The 12,516-nt window shown below is 38.8% G+C and overlaps 1 protein-coding gene across 1 annotated transcript in view; it reads left to right on the top strand.

Annotated features, from left to right (window-relative positions):
- The window catches only part of LRP6 (LDL receptor related protein 6), a 182,230-nt gene that overhangs the window by 69,069 nt on the left and 100,645 nt on the right, over nt 1–12,516 (top strand). Inside the window, exon 3 of the mRNA XM_043561954.1 lies at nt 6,919–7,116. Coding sequence (XP_043417889.1) covers nt 6,919–7,116 — 198 coding nt within the window. The remainder of the gene's footprint in view (nt 1–6,918; nt 7,117–12,516) is intronic.

Genomic DNA, 12,516 nt, shown 5'->3' with positions numbered 1-12,516 from the left:
TTCCTGCCACTCCCTCCTGACCTGCCAAATTTTAGTAGATAGGTCTGCTACTACCCTTGATGCATCTACCCTTGTAGGTTAAGGCCCATGTGTCCCTAGCTGCTTTCAGAATTTGCCAGTTCAAGTACACTTTCCGCCCCTTTCTCTCTGTCTTCTTCCGGAACTCCTGTTATATGGATATTATTTCATTTCATTGAATCACTTAGTTCTCTAATTCTCCCCTCGTGATCTAGAATTTTCTCTCTCTTTTTCTCAGCTTCATCTTTTTCCATAATTTTATCTTCTGTTTCACTTATTCTCTTCTCTGCCTCTTCAATCCTCGCTGTTACTGCCTCCAGTTTATTTTGCACCTCATTTACAGTATTTTTTAATTCATCATGACTATTTTTTAGTTCCTTGATCTCTGCAGCAATAGATTCTCTGCTGTCTTCTATGTTTTTTTTTTCAAGCCCAGAGATTAATCTTATGACTATTATTCTAAATTCTTGTTCACTTATATTGTTTATATGTATTTTGATCAATTCTTTAGCTGTCATTTCTTCCTGGAATTTCTTTTGAGGAGAATTCTTCCATTTCATCATTTTGACTAGTTTTCTGTCCTGTATGTGTTTTAAAAACTTGTTATGTGTCCTGCACCTGTGAGCAGTACTGTATTAAAGAGGGGTCATACACTGTCTGGGGCCTGGCCCTTCAGGAAGTGTTTTTTTGGAGTGTGTTGTGTGCTCTCTGTTGTTGTGATTCTGGTTGCTGTATCTCCCTACTCGTAGTGATTGTTTTGGACCCTCCACCAGGTGTGCTTTGATATGTTCATTGAAGTAACCTTGGAAGAAAAAATTAAAAAAAAAAAAAAGAAGAAGAAAAGCAGGGGGGGGTGGTGGTGGCGGTGGTGGTAGTGGTAGAAGAATCCTTAACCCATACAAGAGAGAAATGACAGGAGTGGGGAAAAATAAAAGAAAATTGATTGGGCAGAGAAACTATGCGGTTTAATCCAGAGAGAGGGAGAGGAAAATAAAGAAGGAGATACAGAACAGGTGTGAAGAGAATAGATTAAATATGTTTTCTTAAACAAACCAACAATCAGAATAACCAGACTAGAAGAGGGAAAAAAGAAAGAGAAAGGGAAGGAAAAAAAAGATATACACACATACACACACACACACGTGTGTGTGTGTGTGTGTGTGTGTGTGTGTGTGTACACATAAAATAAGAATTGACCAAGAATTAAATCAGAAAATGCAAAACCTCTGGGTGCCTTGGATCCACTGACAGCGCTGGTCTGGAGGAGAGGCTGTCTGGTTGGTTAGCGTCAGTCGCAGGTAGATGTGCAGTTACCAGGTGTGGAGGGGTGTGGTTTGGTATAGGTGGGTCCCCCCTCCACTGTGGGCCGCTGTCCATTCCCTGAAGCCCCACCTTGTTGGTGATGTGGAGAAAAATGGCGGCATCCCAGACCAGGTACCCTAAACCACTCTGTTCAGGCCATTAGTGGGCTGTTTTTTGTTTTTTCTTTTTCCCTTCCCTCCACAGTCTCCTATGCCTCCCTGGGGCTTGTGTGGGATTCAAACCCAGATGTCTTCAGGGGTCCCGCTCCACGCTCCCAATGCCAGGGGAGTACCACTCTGCCCCACCAATGGATGACCTCACAGTGCTGTGCGGGTGCTAGCGAGGCAGTTTGTCCTGCTCCCCTGACTCCCTTGCTTCCTTTGCCTCCCTTGCCTCCCTTGCCTCCCTGGCTCTGGATTGGGATTCTAACTTCTTAAAGGGTCCCAGTCCACGTGCCAAGTTTCAGGGAAGTGCCTTCTGCCCTGCCCATAAATGGCCTCTGGCTGTTGGGTGCAGGCAGTCTTTGTTTTTTGCATGGTTATATATCTTCTTCCCATAGCGGTTATATATCTTCTTCCCATAGCACTCGAAGGAGGGGATTGCTTTCTCCCTCTATGCCTCTGAACTAGTTACCAATCCTGGGGCTGGCTCCCTTCCTCCCCAGGTGCGTGAACAGGGCAGCCGGCCCCAGTGTGGAGAAAGCCCTGCAGTTAGAAATTGGATCTTTCTCTGTTTTTTTCCGATCCCAGTCAGTGGTTTTTCTCTTGTCCAAATACAGTCCTACACTTCCACAGCCTCTCTTTCTCTTCCCTTTGTCTCTCTGCAGAAGGGGATCCCTCCCCTCCGTGCCTATGCTGCCTGTTTTATCTCCCCAGTTCTCAGTTACGCACCTATGGCCCACCAGGTTGTCCCTGTGGACCCCTGCAGACGTCTCTGTCACTGCAGCCTGGACTTTTAGAATTCAAAGCCCTTTGGCCTCAACACTGCTGTGTTTGAGGGACAAGGGAACTTCAGGTCCCCCTACTTCTCCACCATGTTGGATTCCCCTCGTATTAACAGGTTTTTATTTCACCATAAACTAGACACTGAATTCTTATTTATTAAATAAGTTTAATGCTTATTTAGGTTAATAACAATTTGTAGAGCTGCCTAAATTTTATTGTACAAAATAGACAACACCACTTACTGCTATATACATCTTGATAGTGTGCAAAATCACTTATGATCAGTCCATATAAATTCTTCATAGTTTATATACAAACTGGGATAAGTGCTACAGCACAGTGAAACATGCTGTGGGAGCACCTAGGAGGGAGTAACTCTGGGCAAGCTAGGAAAGGCTTCTATAGAAAAGAAGGTACTTTTGAATTAGTTTTAACATTTTTTTTTTTAATGTTTATCTTAGAGAGAGACACAGAGACAGAGCACAAGTTGGGGAGGGGTAGAGAGAGGAGACACAGAGTCTCCTTCTGTGGGGCTGGAACTCACCAACTATGAGATCATGACCTGGCTCAACTGACTGCGCCACCCAGAGGCCCCATCGTATTTGTGCTTTAAGCAGCTTTATTGAGATATAATTTATATGCAGCAATATGCATATTTTTACATTTGTAGCTTGATGTTTTGATAAATGTATATGCTTACCTTTCCTCCCCCTAAGTTTTTCATCACATCACTCCAGAAAGCTGCCTGAGCCCCTTTCAAGTCAGTCTCTGCTTCTACCTAGTAACTACTGATTTCTATCACTGTAGATTGGTTTTGCGAATCTGGAACTTCATAGAATAAAGTCATGAAGTAGGTACTCTTTTTTGTGTCTGGCTTCTTTTGTTCATCCTAAATTTAAAAATTCATCCTGTTTTGGAATGTAATGTGGTTTTTTTTGTATTGCTAAGTAGTATTTCATTGCATGAATATACCAGAATTTTATATCATGCTATTAATGGATATTTGTGTTGTTTCTAGATTTTAGCTATTATGAGTAAAGTTTCTGTGAACTAGCATGTACAATTGTTGTGTAGATGTGGTTTTTTTCCCTTTTTTTTCTTTAAATTCATATTTTAGTTAACATACAGTGCACATTGGTTTCAGGAGTAGAATTCAGTGACTCATCACTTACATACAACACCCAGTGCTCATCCCAACAAGTGCCCTTCTTAATGTCCATCACCCATTTAGCCCATCCCCCATTCACCTTCCCTCCAGTAACCCTCAGTTTGGCCTCTGTCGTTAAGAGTCTTTTGTGGTTTGTTTCCCTCGCTTTTCTCCTCCCGCCTTCCCATATGTTCGTCTGTTTTGTTTCTTAAATTCCACATATCAGTGAAATCATACAGTATTTGTCTTTCTCTGAATGACTTATTTCACTTAGCATAATATTTTCTAGCTCCATCCACATCATTGCAATTGGCAAGATTTCATTCTTTTTGATGGCTGAGTAATATTCCAGTGTGTGTGTGTGTGTGTGTGTGTGTGTGTGTGTGCGCGCGCGCGCGCGCGCCATATCTTTATCTGTTCATCAGTTGATGGACATTGGGCTATTGAGTTTGGCTATTGTTGATAATGCTGCTATAAACATGGGGTTGCATGTATCCCTTTGAATCAGTATTTTTGTATCCTTTGGGTAAACACCTAATAGTGCAGTTGCTGGATTGTTGGGTAGTTCTATTTTTAGTTTCTCGAGAAACCTCTATACTATTCTCCAGAGTGGCTCCATCAGTTTGCATTCCCACCAATAGTGTCAGAGGGTTCCCCTTTCTCTGCATTCTCGCCAACACCTGTTGTTTCTTGTGTTGTTAATTTTAGCCATTCTGACAGATGTGAGGTGGTATCTCATTGTGGTTTTGATTTGTATATCCTTGAGTGTATATCCTTGAGCATTTTTTCATGTGTCTGGTAGCTATCTGGATGTCTTCTTTGGAAGAGTGTCTCTATTCATGTTGTCTGCCCATTTCTTAACTGGGTTATTTGTGGATATATTTTTATTTCTCTTGGATAAATACCTAAAGGTAGAATTGCTGGTTCATAGAGTTAGATGTATATTTAACTTTGTAAGAAACTGACAAAGTGTTTTCCAAAGTGATTATACTAGTGGTGTATGAGAGTTCCACTTGCTCCATTGTTACCAACACTTAGTATTGTTAGTCTTTAATTTTTTTAATTATTTATGTTATTTTATATATAGAGAGAGCACAAATGAGGGAGAGGGGCAGAGAGAGAGAGAGAATCTCAGGCGGGCTCCACACTGAGTAACCTGATCCCACGACTCTCAGATCATGACCTGAGCCAAAATCAAGAGTCGGACACTCAACCAATTGAGCCACCCAGGTGCCCTAGTATTGTTAGTCTTTTAAGTGTTAACCATTTTAGTGGGCGTGGAGTGATATCTTACTATGGTTTTAATTTGCATTTCCCTGATGATTGATGATATTGAGCATTCCTGTATCTAGTAAAGTCTTGCATCCATTAAAAAATTAAAGTAAAATTTACCTACATTACATTTATATTTTTGGACCAGTATTGCTTGGGATAATAGCCCTCTCTGATTGTTTGCCATGGAGAGCACTCTTGTTTTTAACAACATTCCTGGGTAGGTTTTTCCATTACTTGCTTCAAATAAAGTCAGCATTCTCTTGCAGGGCCAGGTAGCTGCCAAGTTTTAAGGTCTGCCGTGTCTTCTAAGGTGTGCCACACACTTAGCAGGGTGGATGGGGTGCACATAACTTCTGGCTGAAATGTCACACTTCCTTCTGAGATTTAGTAGATATTCCTGAATAAATGCTTCTCATTTTGTTGTTTATCCTTTGGTCAATTTTCACAGACTCTAATTACCTTTGACTGTCCTTTTTTTTCTTTTCTTTTTTGGTTTTAGAGGAGAGGATTTGCTGAGTTTCTCACAGAGCCATTTTGGGAGCTCTGGCCTCTTTGTATTCGTTTTTTTTCTTGTTTTCCAGCAGTCTTTTTCTATACTGCAGCCACTCTCCTCCTCCTTGGCTGCTCCACTCCTCCAAACCTCACAAAGCCAGTCATATCACTTTCAATCTTAAGTCTTCAGGTGTTGTTATTTGCTCTTAGAATAAAACCCAGAAAATTTTAAGATGGTCTAAAATTGTCTGGCTTGTTTTTTTTGTGTACTTTTATCTTGCATGAATCTGATCATTCTCCTCATTCTGGACAATATCCAATCATTATCCTCATTTTAGGGGACACTGCCTTCTCTATTCCTTACAAATCAAAGGCATAAGTGTTGGCTTTGCAATCGGGGGATGTAGGTTTGAATTTCTGTTCTGCATTTATTAGCTGTGTGACTTTAAGTAATATGCTAACTCTTCTGAGTTGTCTGAAATACAGTGATGGACAAATATATTTCATAACACTGCTATAAGGCCTAAGTGAGATAATGTATGTAAAACCATCAGCACAATATCTTGTATCTAGCTACCTGATATTCTCTTCCCCTAATTCCCCTGAGTAAACAGTTTATATGAAATACCTATTTGTACAAGCGGAATCATTGTAGTATTACCATTCCAACATTATTTTTGAGTAAAATTTATGCCTGAATTTCTATTGTGTTTGAACATGTTTATTTGGGTATCTCATATCTAATTCAGAGCACCTTCATTAACTTAAAAAAATATGCTTTTAATTGAAATATAACACATTAAGAATTTTACCTTTAACAAGGAAAATTTTCTCCATTCCCCCCCCCCCGAAATGAGACTATTAATAATAGATTTCTGGTTTTTTTTTAATTTTGGAAAAAGCTTCAAACTTGTAGAATAGAAGCAAAAATGGTACAATGAACTCCTATATACTCTAACCACAGTACAAGGATCGTATTTAGGAAATTAACATCAGTACATTTCTGTTAGGTAATTTGATAGTCCCTTAGATTTCCCCAGGTTTCCTAATAATGTTTTCATAGCATTTTCCCCAGCTGCTCGGTCTAGAACCATGCACTTTATGTAGTTACCATGTGTCTTTATTGTGTTCTAATGTAGATTAGATTTATTCTGCTCAAATCTAATCTAATCTAGATTAGTTTCTCAGCCTTTCTTTGACTTTCATGACATTGATATTTTCAAAGGCCATTTGTTTTCTAGAAGTTTCTCAATTTTCTCCACTTTTTCATAATTGTGTTCAGGTTATGCATTTTTTGGCAGATACTATTTAAGAGAGTCTGCATGAAAGATAGCATATCCTTTCCAGTGCATCACATATGTGACACCAGTTTGTTCCCTCTCATTGATGATGTTAACTTAGGTGATGTGGTTAAGGTAGTATCCACCAAGTTTATTTTCTCTAAAGTTACTATTTTCCCCTTTGTCATCAATAAGTAACCTGTGGGGAGATACATTGAGAGTGTGAATACCCTTTTTCTTAGTAAACTTTGATCACACAGTGTTTGCATGCTGGATGGTGCTTATCTGAATCAGTTATTACCATGGTGGTGACAAAAAGGTAAATTGTTAAAATTTTGATAATACCCAGGGGTTTTAGTTTTAGTGTTCTTGAGGGAGCTTTCTTTATCTAATAGTGATAGTTAAAAATTATTTGGGTATTACCTTGCTTATGTCATGGATTTGTTTATATGGTTTTTAGGTTCATGTACTGGACAGACTGGGGAGAAGTACCAAAGATAGAACGTGCTGGAATGGATGGTTCAAGTCGCTTCATTATAATAAACACTGAAATTTACTGGCCAAATGGACTGACTTTGGATTATGAGGAACAGAAGCTTTATTGGGCAGATGCAAAACTCAATTTCATCCACAAATCAAATCTGGATGGAACAAATCGGTAAGATTGCCTTTTTAAGTTTATTTTTAAACTTTAAGTAAACATCATGGTGTTTTGATATCGTAAGCAAATTATAAAGGCCTAATTTTATTATGAATAAATTTATGTATTTTTGGCCAAGTGTCAAAGAGGAAGAAGAGTACACTTTTAGTTTGCTCTTGACAAAAGGTAACTACATTTCATCTATCTTGATAGGACTTAGAACTTATAGACTGTATTTTTTTTCTTCTTTCTTTCTTTCTTTCTTTCTTTCTTTCTTTCTTTCTTTCTCTCTTTCTTTCTTTCTTTCTTTCTTTCTTTCTTTCTTTCTTTCACTCTGAGCTAATTTAGTTATAATACACAAACATGGAATTTCTTGTCAGATCATGTTCAGAATTTTACTGACACTTTCTATTTATGTTCTTGTGTTTGAATGATTATTTTGTTTTCTAGTGGTCTCATTCTTAAGACCTCAACAGAAACAGAGAACCTTAGATAGTTGAAGGAATTTTTCCAAGTGTAAACATTTGTAAGTTATCTGAACCATGAATCAGGAAGCATTTAGAAGTCTTGAAAATCATGAAAGATTTAAATAATTTATTAAAATAAAGTTTTTGTAACTATGGAGTTGGGAGTATTTTCTTGCCTTGTTTTAAAAAAGAATGAAACGACCTATAACAAGATGGTTTAAAAACAATTGGAAATAAATGAAGGAAAGTAAGAAGTATGTGATGAATATAAAAACATAATTGCTTTGTTTGTACTTCTCTCGCTTTGAGAGAGATGCTGGGAAGTAAATCTGGTCACGTCATAGTTTTTTTGACTTTCTCAGAATACTCGTACAAAAACTAATGAAACTAGATAGCAAATTCAGAAGCATACCATAAAACTAACCTCAGGCATCCAGAAGTCAAAGCAGGTAAGAGCAGACCACTAGCAGCCACAAGAGAAAGTTGAATGGGGTATTGCATAGAACTTGAAAACAGAAGACCTCCAAAATAGCTTCAACTATTTAGTAGACAATTTGCTGGACTATATTAAGAGCAGCAGCTGAAATGAGACAGTGGCGGGAGTTGCCCACTCCAGTATCAGCCAAATACAGTGTGTTCATGGTAAAGACAGAAGAGGATAGAGCCGTCTGGCTCCTGAGAATTCTTGAAACAGAACTTCTAGAGTTCTCTACCAGTACAGGGTGTAGCGCACTGAATGGAAACAAAATACAATAGTAGCATCAAATGAGCAGAATAGGGAAAGTTAGAGGGTCAGAAGAGGAAGAAAAGAGAAAGTTCAGATAAGAATTGGCAGAGAAACAGCTGGGAGGTCTCAGAAAGGAAGCTGCCATATTGTTTAACATTACAGGAAAACAATAGAAGAGTCAGTTCTGTAAAACTGGAAAAACTACCTTGAACGCCATCTTCTAAAAATTCAGGAAAACTAATTTTCCATTAACATGAGAAACACAATAGTATCAAGGTAAAATCCCATTTAAAATTATTATAAAGAATATCTGACATTTATAACAGTTTTTTAAGCTAATAACAGCTTTGAATGCATCATAGCTTTATAGTTTTTACTCTCCCTCCCACATTTAATGTTTCTGTCACAGTTTGCATCTTTTTACCTTATGTATCCATTAACACATTATAGTTACTTTTACTACTTTTATTTTTTAACCTTCATACTAGATTTATAAGTGATTTACCCACCAATATTACAAAATTAGAGCATTCTGAATTAAACCATATACTTACCTTTTTACCAATGAGATTTATACTTTCATGTTTTCTTGTTACTAATTAGCGCTCTTTTTGTTTCAGCTTGGAGGAAGTCCCCTTAACATTTCTTGTAAGGCTGATCTAGTGGTGATAAACTCCTTCTGCTTTTCCTTTTCTAGAAAATTCTTTATTTCTCCTTCCATTCAGACAGCTTTGCCAGGTAGAGTATTCTTGTTGGCAGTTCCCCCGCTTCTCGGCACTTTTAATATATTTTGCCATCCTCTCCTGGCTTCCAAAGTTTCTGCTGAAAAATATGCTGATGGTCTTACGAGGATTCCCTTGTGTGAAACAAGTTCTTTTTCTCCTGTTGTTTTTAAGATACTCTTTGTGTCTTTAACATTTGACAATTTAATTAAAATATATCTTGGAGTAGGTTTTTTTTGGATTCATCTTTTTTGAAACTTTCTGGGCTTCTTGTATCTGGATGTCTATTTCTTTCCCCAGGTTAGGGCAGTTTTCAGGCATTTTCTTTCAGTAAACTTCCTGACCCTTTGTCTTCATCCTCTCCTTCTGGGGCGATTATCATGTGAGTAGTGGTCTACTTGCTGATCTCCTAAAATTCCCATAAACTATCTGGGACACTTGGGTGACTTAGTCGACTAAACGTCTGACACTTGATGTCGGCTCAGGTCGTGATCTCACAGTTTGTGGGATTGAGCCCTGTGTTGGGCTCTGTGCTGACAGCATGGAACCTGCTTGGGAGTCTCTCTTCCTCTCCCCTGCGTGTGCTCTCTCTCTCAAAATAAAAAAAGTAAATTTTAAAAAGTCCCTTAAACTGTCTTCACTTTTATTGTTTTTCTTTCTGTTTCTTTGGATGAATTCTACTGCCCTGTCTTTGAATTTGCTGATACTTTCTTCTGCTTGATCTAGTCTGCTGTTGAACTCCTCTCTCAAATTTTTCAGTTCAGTTATTGTATTCTTTGCTGTGTAATTTTTATTGGTGCTTTCCTATATTTTCTCTCTTTGTTAAAATTCTCACTTTATTCACGCATTGTTCTGACCTTGGTGAACATGTTTATGACTGTTACTTTGAACTCTTTATCAAGTAAATCACTTATCTTTGTTTCACTAAGGTCTGTTTCTGGAGTTCTTTCTTGCTCTTTTGTTTGGAACATATTCTTTTTGTTCATTTTTCTTTACTCTGTGTTGGTTTCTACACGTTAGATTAAAAAAAAAAAAAACCGGGGTGCCTGGGTGGCTCAGTCGGTTGAGCAACTGACTTCAGCTAGGGTCATGATCTCACAGTTCATGGCTTTGAGCCTCATGTCAGGCTCTGTGCTGACAGCTCGGAGCCTGGAGCCTGCTTCAGATTCTGTGTGTCTCTCTCTGTTCCTCCCCTGTTCGTTCTCTGTCTCTCAAAAATAAATAAATGTTAAAAAAATTAAATAAAAAAAAACCAAAACACCACCCCTCCTAGTTTTGATGGACTGGTGTTCTGTAGGACATCAACCTTATCAACCAGCCTGATGTGAGTTCTTGGTTGTCTCTCATACTTGGGTGATTGCCCAAAGTGCCTTCTTCTTCTTCTTCTTCTTTTTAAATTTGTTGTTTATTTATTTTGAGAGAGAGAGACAGACAGAGAGAGAGAGAGAGAGAGAGAGAGAGAGAGAACGAGAACACAAGTGGTGGAGGGGCAGAGAGAAGGAGAGACAGAATCCCAAGCAAGGTCCACACCATCAGCACAGAGCCTGATGTGGGGCTTGAATTCACGAACTGCAAGATCATGACCTGAGCCCAGATTAAGAGTTGGATGTTTAACCAACTGAGCCACCCAGACACCCCTCAAACTGCCTTCTTTATTCTTAGTGGCTCCCAGTAGTTGAGAGTGTGCCCAGATTTATTAGGTGTTCCAAAGGGAAGGATCACAATCAGCACCTGCAGGCTGATTGGAAGCTAGATCACCCAGGAAATAACTGGGAAAGTATATAGTTAGGGGCCTTACAGGGAGAGACTTAGAGATGGACATTTCTGCCTGTTTCCACAGCATTGGACCCAGGTATACAGCCTGGGTACACAGGTATATATACCCATTAAGAACTACCTCATTGCTACAGCCCTGTGCAGCTTATAAATGTAAACCCCATTAGTTTTCAGAGACAGGTGATCCAGAGTCCCATCTCTTGGGTGGCATCTGTAAAAGCTGGGGCTTCAGATGTGTCTGTAAGCTGATTGTGTGGAGATACTGGAGATTTGGATTGGGCTAGAGAGAAAAGGTGGAGGTGGTGTCTGTAGAACTCCCTGGTCTCCTGGGATGATTGTTGTCAGCCCCTGGATATCTGCTAAATTAGAAACCTTACTTCAGGTTTCTTTCAGGGAAATAGACTTCCTATAGGGAGAGATTGGGACATGGGTGATTCTGACTATTTCCTCTGTGCTGAGCCCTGCTGGGATAGATGTCCTACATAAGTTTCCTGGTAGCCAACAGCAAAAATCTATTGTATACACAGAAAAGATTAGTAGGAATCTAAGCATACCAATATAGAATATCAAATCACAAAGAGAGCAAGAAAAGAACAAATGAAATACAAAACAGCCAAAAAACAATGAACTAAATGGCAAGATTAAGTCCATATCTATCAGTTATTACTTTATATAGAAATGGACTAAATTCTTTTTTTTTTTTTAATTTTTTTTTCAACGTTTATTTATTTTTGGGACAGAGACAGAGCATGAACGGGGGAGGGGCAGAGAGAGAGGGAGACACAGAATCGGAAGCAGGCTCCAGGCTCTGAGCCATCAGCCCAGAGTCTGACGCGGGGCTCGAACTCACGGACCGCGAGATCGTGACCTGGCTGAAGTCGGACGCTTAACCGACTGCGCCACCCAGGCGCCCCTGGACTAAATTCTTTAATGAAAACTCATAGAGTGGCTGAATGGATAAAAACACAAGACTCACTATATTCTGCCTACAAGAGACTCACTTTAGCTTTTAAGGTCATTGAGGCAGAAAATCAGTAGGACTAAAATTACCTGTGAGACCAGGTAGACTTAAGAGGCATTTAAAAACATTCCATCCAGTAGCACCAGAACACACATTTTTCTCAAGTGCATATGGAACATTCTCCAAAATAGATCTTATGTTAGTCCACAGACAAATGTTAATAAATTTAAGAAGGTTAAAATCATATCATGCATTTTGCTGACTACAGTGGTATGAAACTAGAAATCAGTTATAAGAAGAAAAGTGGAGAATTATCATCTCATACCTGTTAGAATGGCTGTTATGAAAAAGACAAGAAATAACAAGTGTTGGCAAGGATGTGGAGAAAAGGAAACTCTCGTGCCCTGTTGGTGGGAATGTAAACTGGGACAGCCACTGTGGAAAACAGTATGAAAGTTTGTCAAGAAATTAAAAATAGAACTACCATGTGATCCAGCAATTCTACTTCTGAGTATTTATCTGAAGAAAATAGAAATACTAGCTTAAAAATATATATACACCCCCATGTTCATTAAAGCGTTATTTATAATAGCCAAGATATGGAAATAACCTCAGTGCCCTTTGATGGATGGATGACGAAAATGAGGTAAATTCCAAAAAAGAATATTACTCAGTTTTAAGGAGAGTGAAACCTTACCATTAGAGTGAACATGGTTGGAACTTAAGGGCATTCATTATGCTATGTGAAAGAAGTTAGAGAAAGAC

The sequence above is a fragment of the Prionailurus bengalensis genome, chromosome B4, assembly GCF_016509475.1.
Source record: "Prionailurus bengalensis isolate Pbe53 chromosome B4, Fcat_Pben_1.1_paternal_pri, whole genome shotgun sequence".
NCBI classification, from domain to species: domain Eukaryota; kingdom Metazoa; phylum Chordata; class Mammalia; order Carnivora; family Felidae; genus Prionailurus; species Prionailurus bengalensis.
Note: the sequence above shows the minus strand (reverse complement) of the source record. Positions and strands in the feature narration are given on the sequence as shown.